Genomic DNA, 14,724 nt, shown 5'->3' with positions numbered 1-14,724 from the left:
GTGGATGGCCCTCGGACTGTGAGGTGGGTGGGAGTGTTGCTCGGTTTGACAGCTCAGTGATTGAGTTGCTGTGAGTTTCTAGGGTTTTGGTACATGTTGGATCCCAAGAGTTTTTCAGTAGTCAGAGATGATTATCAAATTTGAAACTATCCTTTCTTCCTGACCGAATCAAGATACATAGGAATTAAGCAAAGAACTTGAATTTTTGAAACATATGAAAAATGGTCATTCTTGAGTTCACTAATTAAAAAACAACTTTCTAGCCAAGCTTGGTGGCTCTTGCCTCCTATCTACTAAGGATGATCACGCTTTGAGGCCAGGTCAGGCAAAAAGTTCCCGAGACCCCATCTCAGCCAATAAAACCTGGGCATGGTGAAGTGTGCCTATCATTCCAGCTACGTGGGAAGTGTAAATAGGAGGACCTTGGCCCAGGCCACCCTGGCATGAAGTGAGACCGTATGTCAAAAATAACCAAAAAAGGGCTGGTGGAGTGGCTCAAGTGGTAGAGCGCCTGCCTAGCAAGCACAAGGCCCTAAGTGCAAACTCCGGAATTGCTCCCCGACCAAAACCTTTCTGAACCAGTTTATTAATATTTACTTTAGCAAAACAAATACAAAAATCTGACAACTCAAATTATGCAGATTGAAAAGATATTTTAGATAATTTTATTATGTCAAAGAATTAGTACAAAAGTACAGTAAGCTCCTTTTAGAAGGTAGGAAAATCCTCTGGTTAAACATCCATAGAAATGCACCTAGATATAGCAACACACAGATGCATATTCACAGTGTTTTCCACTTTGGCATAATCATACATACTTGCTACACAAGATTTAAAATATGCTTTTTACTAAGTAAAAACTTTATGCCCTGGGGCCCAAAGATGTGTGGGAGAGATCGTTGTTAAGTGCAATGCAGAATCAGGAGTTCATTTTACAACGCTTGGATTTCATCGAGATTATGGCTAGCTTCCTCTGGATGATGGGGCTTGAGCCTGACGAGGTGCTTAGGGCTGGGGAACTTGGGACTCCCAGGTCCTGTACAGCCTCCTGCAGAGCCGCCCAGCTGCAGGAGTGGGAACAGGGAACCCTGAGGGTCTGTGAGAGCCTTAGCCCTGTCCTCTGAGCCTTGTTCTCTGAGTGTTAGTGAGGATTGAAAGGTCTTCAGTGGTCTCTTGGGAAAGGTGTTTCTTTGCCAGAAGTTTCAGAGCTCACCCCAGTAAATTTGACACTCTTTCCCTATCTTTGCGCCTAACTGCGCCACAGGTGCAAACGTATCATGTCAAGCGTCAGTATGCCTTTGTGGGTTTGCTTCTGGCTTGACATGTTAAAAACACCAAGCTAAGCTGTTTACAAATAAAATTAAAAAGAAGTTGGAGGCAGCTGGGGAACTCTTAAGGCTTGTCCAATCTCAAGTAAAAACCAAAGCTCTGACAACCAGAAAGTGAAAAATTATATTCTGTGTTCCATCCTTCTCTTAGGAAGCACTAGTGGGGATTGTTACTTAACAAGCAGAAGCTAGACAGCGGGGTTAAGAACTTTTGGGAAGGGAGCCTAAGGCGAGCAGGGTGGCCATCGGGTTGGGGAGACCTAGGTGTTGCAGGTAGTGGTGGCAGCACAAGGCTGTGCAGTTACCATCTCCCAGGAAGACATCTGCTATCTGCTCAGCAATTGTCTTGTAAGTGGATGCCCAGCCCAATGGAGCACCTTCTGCCTGCCTTTTTACAGTGGTTAGGTTCTAGGCAAGTGACTGCTGGGGTGTCATTTGTCTTGTCTGAGATTGTAGGCTCATTCTGCCGAACAGCTGGAGGTCTTGATGGCCACTGGCAGGGCCATCCCTGAGAAAGCCCTGACTGAGGGGATGGCCTCCCCGTGTCTTCCCTCCTCCTAGTGTGCTTGTGTCTGCAAATCCCTGCTTATACCTGCCACAGATTAGTAGAAAACTTGAAGAGAATTCTCTGTTCCTTAGAAAAGTCAGACATCAGTCAAGTAAGGGTCAGGCTTGGTCCCACTGTCTTAAAGAGAAGTAGCGACATGACACAGTGAGGCTGGATGAGATTATGTGCAGACTGTAGGTTTTGAACTTTTGACCGTTTGTCAGGATGCCTGAGGTACACTCCTAGGATGGGAGCCTTTGGGTTGAAAGCATAATCAGACTTCCATATCTGGATTGATGAAAGATATTTGGGGGAAAATTTGCAGAAAGTTCCAAACAGCAAAACTTCCCTTGTCCCATGCTGAGCACCATATGGAAGCTGTGAGGAGGATGGAGCCTAGGCCTGCTCTGCTGTGGTTCTCCCAGCATGCCTTTGAGCACTGTTGACTATGTATGATACTGTCAGAACTGTGATGATTGCACCCGCACTGGACATGCCCACACCTTTGCCGACACAATGCAGTTGTAGCATTTACAGTGTGTTAGGCCTTATAGGTCATCTAGAGATAATTTACGGTCTATAGGAGGACTTGCCTAGTTGTATATGTGATACCAGGGACTGAACCCAGAGCCTCACGAATGCAAGGCAATCACCCCATTGCTTGAGCCATGCCTCCAGCCCTTTTGTTTGTATTCAGTTATTGAGATAGGGTCTTACTAACTTTGCCATGACCAGGCTGGTCTTGAACTCAAGATCCTACTGAGCAGCTGGGATTGCAGGTATATGCCACCCTGCCTGGCTTATGCCATTTTATAGAAGGATGGAACCAATCCTCCTATGGATACCAAGAGATACCAGAAACAACCCAAGGGCAGTACTAGCTGGGCCAGGAAAGAACCTCAGCGAGCCAGGTTGGCCAGGTGCCATTACAAAATAATAGGAGAGGGAGAGACGTGCAGGAGACTCATTATATCCCCCTGAGACTCTTAATATGAAGTACTGCACAAAATGGAGATGGGAACCAGGGCCTTCCTCATGCCAGACAAACGCTGTCACTGAGTTACAGCCATAGCCCAAACCATGGTGTTTTTTTTTTTTAAACCCTTTAGGATGCAGTTCTGTCTTTAACACAGTGCACTGAAAATGCTTCTCAGTACTTCGCACATAGCATATGACAGAATAGAGTGTGGTGGTTTGTTAATATTCTAAATGACCCCAAGTAAGCTGAATCTAAAACTTGTCTTTTCTTTTGCTATATGGGAGGATTCCCCTCCCCCATAGGAATATATATGTTCCTCCTGCTCTGTGGGTTTCAGCATCAGAAAATGAAGTTTGAGTGATACATGAGTCAGAAGTAAATGGGGCCTGACCTGGGGTTACCGAGGTGCTCCACTGAAAACTGTGCTCTTTTTGTGCATGAGTTTCATGACATCACTATGTGATGTGTGGCTTCGAAACTCCTTGTCTTTTTTTTTTTTTTTTTTTTTTTTTTGGTGGCACTGGGGTTTGAACTCAGGATTTCATACTTGCTAGGCAGGCACTCTTAACCACTTGAGCCACTCCACCAGCCCCGAAACTCCTTGTCTTTGTCCATGTTCTCTGTAAGTGCCCAGTCACTAGGCTCCAGGGCAGGACCAGCTCCTGAGCGCCATCTAGGACTTAGCCCAGAAGCTCTGCTCCCTTTGACAGGAGCAGAGAAAAGTTAAGATTGCTCGCTTTTTCTTTCTTTTTTCTTTTTATTTGCTTAACTTTTAATTCGCATCTAACCTAAAATTTGCTAAATGTTTAGATCCATTCTCCATGATTGTAACACCTTTTTCCCCCTGCCCTCTGAGGATTACTTTTTCTCAGAAGTATTGTGTTTCAGAAGACATTCTGTTTCCTAAGAGATATTTTGATTATTTTCCAGAATATTCTATTGGTCTTTTTTTTTGTTTGTGTTTTTTTTCTTTGTTTTCTATGAGAAGTTCTGTAAATAGAAATAGAATGAATCTTGCTACCCTTATGTGCCATGTGACATTGGAGGAGCAGAGGGGACTGCATGTTACATCCTGGGTTCTCCACAGACACCTCTACCTGTGTCACTGCCTCACGTTCTCAGCCCTGTTTGAGGGATGAGGAAATACGGGTGCTTGGTGAGCGTGTGGTTGGGTTCACAGCTCATCTTTGGCCCCAGGCCTCAGCCCAGGGAGTAACGGACTGTCTGACACTTACAGAGCAATTCATGCATACCTTCCTTCACCCTTCACCCTTTCGCCATGCTTTGGGGGAGAGCAGCTCACTAGCTCCATTTTACAGATGAAACAGGTTTGGAATATTTCAAGAACTTGCCAAGATAACCCAGATAGTGACCAGTGGGGCAGGGATAACGGCCTGATTCGGGACTGTCTGCCTTAATCACACATACGGTCACCTCCTGGTATCATATAAGTACCGCGCGCTAACCGATTGCGCCACTGGAGCTCCGCACCTCCTGGTATCATGTGTGCTGAGTCAGATGCACAAACACAGGCCCAGCAACAGAAATGCTTGGTTTAAGAAGAAAATAGTATGCGCACCAGTCCTGTTGCCTCATTTTTAGAAGGTGAAGTTAGCACATTCTGTTAAGATGAGAGAAATGAGGACTGGATAAAGAATTAGGAAGTGGGCCCACCGAGTGGGTCCTCTGTACACTTCAGTTTATAGAATTTTTTTTTTTTTTGGCAGTACTAGAATTTGAACTTGGCATTGCATTTGCTAAGCTGGCACTCTACCACCTAAGCCACACACCCCCCAGCCCTGTAAAATGAATCTGTGATTCTTTCTTATTCAGAACTTTGCTCAAGAACATGGCGCCGATGTCTCCAGCAGGTGTGGCAATCCAGAGCACCTGAGCTGCCTGGGAACCCCAGCCTATCTCTAGAACGGGTCCTCACAGGGGGCCAGGCTGATGATGGTGGTCAGATAGAAGTCAGAATTTTCCCTGGAGTCTTTTTCTAATATTCATAGGCCTGTCTCAGACACCATCTGAATGTGGCCAAAGTCCGCAGTAACTGGTCATAACTTACTTTGGATAACTACAGGGGACAAGCAGCATACTCTGTGGACTTTGCCCTGGTCTAACCTGAGTCTAAACACAGGGCTAACGAGTCTGTTCTTCCTGCCTCCTCCAGCTCTGGGAATGTGTTTCAGAGCTTTGTGGTTAGGGACTGACTGGTCCTGAATGCGGGACTAAGGACTAATTCAGCTGTGAAACAAAACTCAGTGTGAACCTTCCTAACCACACATTTCCATTTTCCCTTTTCTCAAATACCAGGCGGCATCACTGCCAAGGGGCTGAAACTGGCTTTTGTAGGTTATAGTTTGAATTGCAAAGTTGCTGATGCATTTGCTTCTCTTAACCATCCTGCCTTCCAACAGAGTGTGGTATCTTGGGTGGGAAGCCGCAGATCTAGGGGTTGATCACCTCCACCAGGATAAAGGTGCTATTGCCTAGTGTTGGATGGACAGAGGAAAGGTAGGAGAGAGAAGAAAATGAATGAAATGGTGGCAAATGCTCCTTAGACTGTCAGCTAATTTCTCCAACTGTAGATCTGTGGGAACCTGCAGAGCAGGCCTGGTGATTGATTACGTGAGGTTGCTGTGCAAAGCCTGCATCCCATGCCTGGTATATCAGTGTTCAGTGAATGTTGTTTTTCTTCCTCCTCCTTCATCAGTTTCTTGCAGACAAGGCCACTCAAAGTCAATGAGGCAATGGCCCAGTGGAACCAGGGGGCCTGGAAACTGGCCAGGTGTTGCCACTCCAGGGGTTGCTGGGGCCCATCACTGTATGACCATATGCCTCAGACTCCTCTCCTGAAAGGACAGGGCCCAACTAGCTCTGCCATGCTTGCTTCCTGCTCTAGAAACCTGCACTTGGATCATCCGCACACACATCCCATTGTGCAGCATAAGAGTTCACACCTTTAGATAACCGGTTTTTGTCAGTTTTCCCCAATGCAGACAAGCAGACAGTGGGCATGAGGGTGCTGTGTGCTGCCGTCAGGCAATTCTTACAGTGAAAATCTTTCTCTCTGTACCTCGCAAAATGAATCACTAATATTCTGTCCTCAAATTTCACATCATAGCCAAGAACACTTTGAGGAGCACTCTTGCTAGCAGCGTTTGGGAGTGGGATGCATGGAGGGGAGGGAGGGGTCTTTATTCCAATCCACCTCTTGATTCCTCACCAATTCTGAGCAAGGAAGTGATATGACATGATACCAAGAGGTGGTGCATTTTGTCCCTAGAGACCAGCTGTGCTACCCCTGTCTTGGCCCAGACAGCTGTGACAACCAGTGGGCCTCTCCACTAGGACTCCTCAGCTTCACTAACAGGCTTATTTCCTTGGCCCCTCCCACCAGAGGACAGCGTGGGAAGGGGGCTAGGCTAGAGGACGAGGCCTGGCTCTTGTCCTTTCCTAGAGTTTTGCCTTTATGCTCAGGGGGAAGGAACTCTCCAGTACCCTCTCTTTGTTTCTTTTGTATCAAGACCTGAAATCCTTAACAGCTCAGGGTCAGTGCTGAGCTGACCCAGACACAGAACCGTCACCACCTGGGATCTTCGCAAGTAACTGCCCATTTGAGCTCCTGGTGCCATTTGGTTGTTGGGATGATTTGTCCCATTGGAGCTTGGTCCAGAAGAGCAAGCATCAGGGCTTCCTGTTAGGTGGCATATGGGCTCTTGTGCTGCCCTGAGTCCACCGTACAAATGGCTGCATGGTGATTCCTGGGAGGGGCCCCACCTTAACATCTGTATGAGGGGACTTGCTGAGCTGCCTTTGAAGCCAGCCACAACCAGCCACAGCAGGAGTGGTAATTGCCGCTTTGATTGGGCAGGCTTTGGGTGGGTGGGGCTGTGCCAGGGCTCACAGGGCCTGGGCCAGGCGCAGCCACAGCCCCCCAGTGCAGCCTCAGATGTGGGAAGTCTCCCGTCTCCAGAGCCTCATGCCTGTGGTTTCTTGAAAAGAATCTTGATTTGACCCATTTTTGTATCTGCAAACAATTGCAACGATGTCAGGCCCATTCCTCCCACTGGGAGGCAGGAGTCAGTCTGCCCTGATGGCTCTGTGTTCCAGCAGAGCAGCTGAGGACAAACAGCCTTGTTAGGCAGTGAGGGACTTGGTGGCCACTAGGAAAGCATCCCTGGAGAGAATGTGTCACTTTCTGTAGGCAACAGGCAGAGGATCTCATAGGCCAGTTTGTCACAAGGACTTGCAAGGTGACATTCAGAGCAATGAAATAACAGGTGTAAAACCGGGAGTAGAAAGGAGTGACTTTGATAGCAGATTCTTCCCAGGCAAGTTTCCTCTTGTTCCTGAGGTAAATGGTCCTCCATAGGCAGCTATGTTTGTCTTGACCATTACGTTATTACTCTGCACAGCTCAAGAAGTGAGAAAGGGTACTTGTAGGTACGACAGGAAGGGAAGGAAGACTCCAGCAGAGCTGGAAGTGCAGTACACTGTAGATGGAGGTACCCAGCCCTGTTTCAGAATAGTGTGTGTGGGAAGGGTGTCTCATCAGAGCCATGGGTTGTCTGTATCTGAGGACTTCAAGAGATCACCAGGGGTGGGCAAAGACCCCTGCAGAGGGACAGGTGTCTCCCTCAGCAGACATTCCTGGTTGCTAGTATCCAGTCAATTCTGTATCACAGTAGCTTGTTTTGGACCAGTGGTCTAGGACTTTAAGGCCTTACCTTCTTAGGAAGCTGAATATTCAGGTCAGACTGACAGGAAAACCTGCCCAGGAAGGGCAATTTAGATCAAGCCTTTGAAAAGCTCCACACAGAAGTTCAATGTAAATAGGAATCTGTGGGGTGCCCTACTGTCCATCCCAGCATCCGTGTGAGTCCTGTTCCTATCTGCTTGGGAATCCAGGGTCCCTCCTAAGTGTTTGATGCCCTGTGCTAAGGATTGGTATCCTTGTTCAGTTAAAAAAAAAAAAATCACAACACTGTAGTGTGTTTTTCTGTTAAACAGGGTAAGCTTAATTTCACAGAATAAGGTATTGGAATGGTTACTGAAAATCTCAGTTGAAAACATTCTGTGGCTGACTTTTGCCTCATTTTTTTTTTTCTTTTGAGTAGCTACCCAGGCATATAAGTAGTTTCTTCCCAGCTCAGATCAGCCATTTTTAGGGACAGTGTCAATAGTAACTAATAATACTAGGTAGTCTGCTAACAGGCTCTCCCTGCACTAGGCACTTTGTCAGATCCTTGAATGTATGAGCCAGACCTCTCCTCACAACAGCCTGTGGGTTAGGTGCCCAAAAGCCCATTGTGTATTCACCATCCTGTGAGAAGCATTTTTATATGTGACTTTCCATCCAGTTATTTCCATTTTTTAAACTAAGTCAAAGTCCCCTTTTATTTCTCCTCTAATTTCCCCAAAGCATGAGGGAACCCACTATTATTTAATGTTTTGAAGCAAACTTCTGCTGGTAGTGAGGATACCACAGTCACAAGTGCAGAGTTAGGGTTCATCAGAGGCTGTCACTGGGTCCAGGTTAGAGAAGATGCCTTGACACCGCTAAGTTTCAAAGCCATGGAGGCAAGCGCCCTCTGGAGCAAAGGAAGTGAACTTCAAGATGCCTTTGCTTTCCTTTTGCCTCTATCTCTTCTGGTTACCGTGTTATATTTTCCTTTCAAGCACTTTTTAAAATCTCAGCTCCTTTAGCTTTTGTGAGTTGGGGGTTCTCCTTTTTGAAAATCACTTTCATCACCAATGTCTAGCATCAGTTGCTTTAAAATACTGTTGAGTGTCCATTCCAAGGCCAATTTAGGATCTTAGTTATAAAATCTTGAGTGGAAATGGAGAGGCTTGTGTGGCTTGGCCTAGAAGAATGGGCAATCCCAGAATGTGTTGGGCAGCCTTACAGGAGCAGGAGCTGGTGGTGCACGGGGTAACTGGAAGGTTTTGGTCCTGTGGAGAGTCATGCAGTGGTCCCCCACAGTGGACAGGACCAGCAAACACTTCAGAACGACAAACCTTTCCCTCACCTGGCCATTTACTCACCTTTCAAATTCATGTTTGGCCATTTCCTACAGATGTTTCTTCAAACATGTCTGTTTAACCAAGACCTTACCCACTAAATACATCTCACATCAGAACTCTGTGCCTATATACACAGAGCCAAGGTAAAAATTTTCAGAGCATTATACTTCTTAGTGATGTGTTCTGAGGATTTGGGATCCATTTTTAATCATTACCAAATCAACAAGATGGATAACGACCTGAATAGGTTTTAAGACAGGTGCTGTGTTGTGTGTAATAGAAGTTGCAGTCTTTTCAAGACGGGTGACAAATTCCTACTAACAACATTTCATTTGTTCCTTCTTGAGGTGGAAAACGAAGCTCATTCCAAACGTGCAAAGCCAAGGCAGCGACCCCAGGACCTCTTCTGGAGATGGAAGCTTGTTGAAAACCCAGACCATCTCCACGGCTTGCCCAGTCGACCCCAAAGGAGCACTGACACCAACTTTACACTGAGGTCACTGTTAGAGACGCTGATCCAGAGACAATCACTGCCAACTCCCCTTGTCTACTGCAAGAGCCAAGTTCCAAAAGCAAGCATCAAAGGTGGTTTGCTTTTTTAAAAGGAAAATAAAAAGCACATGAGAATGCTAGCAGGCCCCGGGTCAGCCGAGCAGCTTTTCTTCCCTGTCTCTGCGTGCACTTCTCAGAGCATCTTGTGTGCATACCTGTCAACCCCCGGCAAGGACAGTGACTTGGCTGCTTTGCCTGCCACTCGCTACCGGAGCCAGCAACCAGCACAGGCATCAGCATCCCAATGCAGGATTTTGCAGAAGAATTCCCTTGGGTTTCTTCCTTTTTTTCTTCCTTTCTCATTAAGCTTTTATTTAACAGTGCAAAAGGATCAATCTCATGTTTGCTTTTTTTTTAAACTTGAATTTTTTTTTAAAATTTACACTTTTTAGTTTCATTTTTCTTAAATATTTTGCTAGCTATGAGCTTTTAAATAAAATTCAAAGGTCAGAAAGCGTTTGAAAATTAAAACAAAATGAAAAGAAGCCTTTTTCTGAGGTCTTGTCTGATAAGTGGCTTCTGTGTTACAAATAGTGGCCTCTCTGTCCTTATAAGATGTTCAATAGAGCTAAATAAACATAATAGCCAAATCCATTCTGTTGGTAGCAATTGGCAGCCCTGTTTCACTTAATTTTTCTCCTGATTTTGTTTCTTTTTTTTTTTTAATGGCAAACCTTTACAGATACTTTCAGCAAACCAGTTTGCAGTGAATTTTTCATTTCTTTCCTTTTCACTCCCTTGTTGTAAAAAGCCCAGCACTTGAATTGTTATTACTTTAAATGTTCTGTATTTGTATCTGTTTTTATTAGCCAATTAGTGGGATTTTATGCCAGTTGTTAAAAATGAGCATTGATGTACTATTATTTTTAAATTGCAAGGCACAGCCTTTGCCCCAAACTGTCATCTAACGTTTGTCATTCCAGTTTGAGTTTTTGTGCTGAGCATTTTTTAAAAGCAGCTTTGTAATAAAACATTTTTTTAAAGTGTCATTCTATTAAGAATAAAGTTCCTGATAATCTAGAGTGGGCAGTGATTTGAAGCCACAGGCCAGAACTGGGCTGTGTAGAGGAGCAGCCCACCCCATAGGGGTGCTGCTGGAACAGCCTTGGAGTGCAGGCCTACACCTGTGGCAAAAGCGCACCTTCCTCTGTCGCCTGGGCGGCCTGCAGTCCTTATGAGCACTTGAATGCCTGGGGCCTCTTCTTGGCCAGGTACAGATACAAAGCAAGGTCACCAGATCCACACAGCAATGACTCTTGCTTACTGAACACCACAGGCTCTGCAAGGGCTCTAGCTATGAGGTCAGAGATGGCCAATGTGCAGATACCTTTTCTCTTAACATCTCAGAGGGTCTCATCCTGGGCTCCCCAAATCAGAGTCCAGTGGTGAAGGAACCTCTTCACCAATTCCATCTCCCCAGAGCCTGCATTTTCCCAATCCTGAGATTATAGTCCATGATTTTACCATAAGCTTTTGTTACACTACTATGTAAGTAAGTTAGTTTATACTATATATATATATGTGTATACCTATTAATACTATATAGTTTATACTATATAAGTAATTTTTAGCTACCAGTAGTTCAGGGTTTTTCACCTCTTGGTCTAGGTAGAGGCCACTGAGATCACTGGTCCAACTTCAGCCCTTCAATGAAGTTCTATTTCCCCTCTTCAGCCTTCGGGACAGCTGGGGAACAGCTGGCTCTCATGCTTGTATTAACCCTCCCCATATTGTACTAAAGATTGCCATTAAATCATCCCTCAAATTTCTCTTCTCCAGGCTAAGTAATCCCAATTCCTTGAACCTTTCATCATCAGTGCTTTAATCATTTTCATTACTATCCTCTGGAACCACTCCAGTTCCTCTTCATTTAGTCCTAAACTTGAACCAGGAAAAAAAGTATTATGTTCAGAGACCTCCTTGGTATAAAGGTTTCATATTCAGGCCCAGCCAGAACTTCACTCAAAACTTATGACTTCTTAATGTGCCCGAGTCAAGTAGTTCAATAGTCTGAGGCTGCCAACATGACCTTTTTTGGGGAGTTAACTAGAAAATCAAACACAATGGTATAGAAGGCAACATTGGAGTATTACTTTTTTGGGGAAGATTGAAGTTCTTCTGGGTCTTAGAAAGGCAGCAACTAGTAATCACCTGTTCATCAAGAAAACAGACATAGTAGGATATAAATTTGAGACTCAGGGCTTGATCAAAGCCTACTCTTCTGTCGTTTCCGTTTTCCCTACATGTTGTGATCTATAAAACAGTGTTGAAAAAATGGACTGTTTGGCCTGTCTGAGCCAGTCATTCCTTCCCTGTCTACTTTTCTGTATTTCTTCCAGAATAATTTTTCCCAAGTAACTTTGGTATCACTGCACAGAGTTCAACCTTGACCATTCTGTCAAACTGCTTTCTGCAAGTAGCAGTACTGAGGTAGGAGAGTCAGGAGTTACCCTTCCCCACCCCCAACAAGTGACATGGACCAACAGGGCATCTGTGGTGAGAGGGACTGTTCTGGCTACTGCTTGATCTTGAAGATCTGGCCCCCTTCTCTATAGTGAACTCAGAGTGTGTGCCAGGAAGAGGAGGGTGGTTCAGCCTTCTTTCTGGGAGCTGAGCTGTGTCTGAGGTCACAGCTGGCACGCTGATGCTTACAAAGGGGTGTTTTCCTCCTGGTTTTAGTTTGGTTGCTAAGGTTGCTGGCAATACCTGTTCAATTGGAAGGAGTCTTCCTACTGTTTCATGACTACAGTTATTCTAAGTATAATAAATTTTTCCCACAGTTTGGGAAAGGCTGTAGTAATATAGAAACCTCTTAATAAAACCCTGTGAGCAATCAGGAGGTTCGTGTGACTTTTAAAGAAGGAAAGTCATGGGTGAGCAATGGATGATTCTAACTAAAAAGAGAAACTTAAATTCCACATGACATAGCAGTTACCCTTACTACTGTGCCATATGAAGAGAGTTTACATGTTAGGTAATGTGAAATCATTTATAATTAAACTTGAGCAGTCAAGTGAAAACTGCTATTCTTTTGCATACGTGGAAGCCTTGCAAGTCGTTAATAGCTGCCCTGTGAAACCTTGAGAATTTGAAACTGCTTTTGAGTACAAATTAACGTTTGACTGCAGCTAAGCAGCTTAATCGTAATAGAAGGATGTGACTCTAAGTACCATTTATACAGATTGTGACAAAATGTACCACTGATTGTCTTGGCTATCATTCTGGAAGGTGGTATTCTAAACTTCTGGTACTGTAGTGGAAACTTCCATTACCTTCCTCTGCTGCTAGGAGTCACTCAGAGAGCAGGGGGAGAAAAGGATACACCCACCACGTGTAGCTGTTTGAAGTCAAACATATTAGCATGAATCGACCTAAACAGAAACTACACATATTAGATAACATGAAAATAATGTACAGTTAAACTTGACAACTCAAGTGAAAATCAGCTGCTTACTGAGTATCCCTTTGTTAAAGAAACAATGCTAATGGTATCAAGTGTCATGAGTCATGGTAAATGGATATGAAAAAGTGACCAGCTGTAATATTAGCACTTGGGAGGCAAAGGCAAGAGGATTGTGAGTTTGAGGCCAGCCTGGGCTACATAGCAAGACCCTCTTTCTAAATTAATTAAAATAAATGAAAAAGTAATCAATGCATTCATTCAAGATAATTTTGAGTATCTGTCAAAGGGATATGTTCAAATACTTGTACACTAGAAAAATAATTTATTATTTGTCAAATTGCTTACTGTCTGCACTTGTAAGGTACAAATATTTAGACTTAGCAGGTTCTTATATTAGGAAGCAGGAGGCACAGTGGGGAAAGCTCAGGTGTGAAGTTTGAGACCTGGACAAAGTCCACTCAGACACCACTGGGCACTGCAAACTGAATGGCTCCGAGCACACTTCTGGTGGGCTGACACCTGCCTCAGCAAAGGCACAGAGGATGGTGAATGAGACCCATGGGATTGAGAGACATAGCTATAAATGAATTTTCCTTTAAAGTATTTTCTAATTTGTTAGAAAATGTGCTTTTTGGTTCAGGATAAAAACATCCTTTTTGTATTGTCTCTAACTATAGATCATGGGAATATATTTCTTCTGCCTGCGGATGTGTTTTTGAACTAGCCAATCTGCTTTGAACTCAAGATCAAGGAAGGACTTAGACAAGGGGTCAAAGGCAGGGTGTTACTGAGTCACCCTTACTGATGTGTTCATTAAATTTTTCTTTTAGCTGTTTGTTTTCTGAGAAGTGGTCTAACACCATAGCCCAGGCTGGCCTCAAACCCGATCCTCTACCTCCACCTTTGGAGAATTATTGGTGAATTAATTTTCTTTACTCTGTAATAGTTTGAGATGTTACCAGCTAAACTGATTTTTCTCTCCCCATTTAATATGTGGGACAGATTGGTAGAATATGCATTTGCCATATGGAAATGAGAGCACTGCATACAAGTCATAGATGGAGTTGCCCATCATTGTATCTGTTTGTCTTTGCAGTCCTCATGGAATTAGTGGAGTAGACATTTTCTCCATTTGTAACTTGTCTCAGAATTTGAACTCAGTGGACTCACTGAATCATGTCTTATGTCACAATATTTTCTCGCATCAGAAAAATGTATGCAGCAACTGGAATAAAATGGAGACCCACAAATTGGCCTTATTGTCGTCATAGGGGTACACTGTCATCTAGAGACAGAACAACTGGCTTCCAAATTCGACCTGCCCTTCACTCAGCTCCAGAGATGCCCTTTTGCACCTCACAGAACACGGGCTGTGTGGTGCTCACTGTGGTATCTACCAAAGCCCAGAGGTATATTAAGAGCAAATGCATCTGCATGCCACATGCTGGCATCTGGCAGGTGTGCCTGCTGCCATTCTCAGGTTCCAATTAGCTGGCTGTCTGGACTAGAGCACTCACACCTGTCAGGTTCTTTCGAAACCTTCACTTTCACAGGCTTTCAACCTCAATGAGACACACTTGGCTACAAGCAACGTTTACCCTCTAACTTGCTTAGGATGACTCTCACTCTTGGTCCTTTCTCCCCAGAATGGCATCTCAGGTTGGATGATGAGATCTTCAGTGGGTAGGGATGGGGGATACCAAGTGTCACCAGGATGTGTAGAGTCCCAAGGGAAGAGGTGGGGGCTGCAAATGGCAATCCCATCAGTGAGATGTGCTGGCCTCTCTGCGTTTGGGATTAGGTGTGACTTTAGTAGTTCTCCTAGCAAAACAACCTCTAGCATGTGCACATACAGACTTAATAAGGGTATTTGGCAAAAAAATCA

The 14,724-nt window shown here is 44.6% G+C and overlaps 1 protein-coding gene across 5 annotated transcripts in view; it reads left to right on the top strand.

Moving 5' to 3' along the window:
• Lef1 (lymphoid enhancer binding factor 1) overlaps window positions 1-14,586 on the top strand; it is a 118,610-nt gene extending 104,024 nt beyond the window's left edge. For 3 of the 5 annotated variants that reach the window (XM_074041506.1, XM_074041507.1, XM_074041505.1), the window contains one exon: window positions 9,232-14,586. In XM_074041506.1, coding sequence (XP_073897607.1) covers window positions 9,232-9,311 — 80 coding nt within the window. In that variant the 3' untranslated portion in view covers window positions 9,312-14,586. The remainder of the gene's footprint in view (window positions 1-9,231) is intronic. The other 2 variants (XM_074041503.1, XM_074041504.1) reach the window with 1 other exon arrangement.
• Window positions 14,587-14,724: the final 138 nt, after the last annotated feature.

This window comes from Castor canadensis, chromosome 9, assembly GCF_047511655.1.
Source record: "Castor canadensis chromosome 9, mCasCan1.hap1v2, whole genome shotgun sequence".
NCBI classification, from domain to species: Eukaryota; Metazoa; Chordata; class Mammalia; order Rodentia; family Castoridae; genus Castor; species Castor canadensis.
Note: the sequence above shows the minus strand (reverse complement) of the source record. Positions and strands in the feature narration are given on the sequence as shown.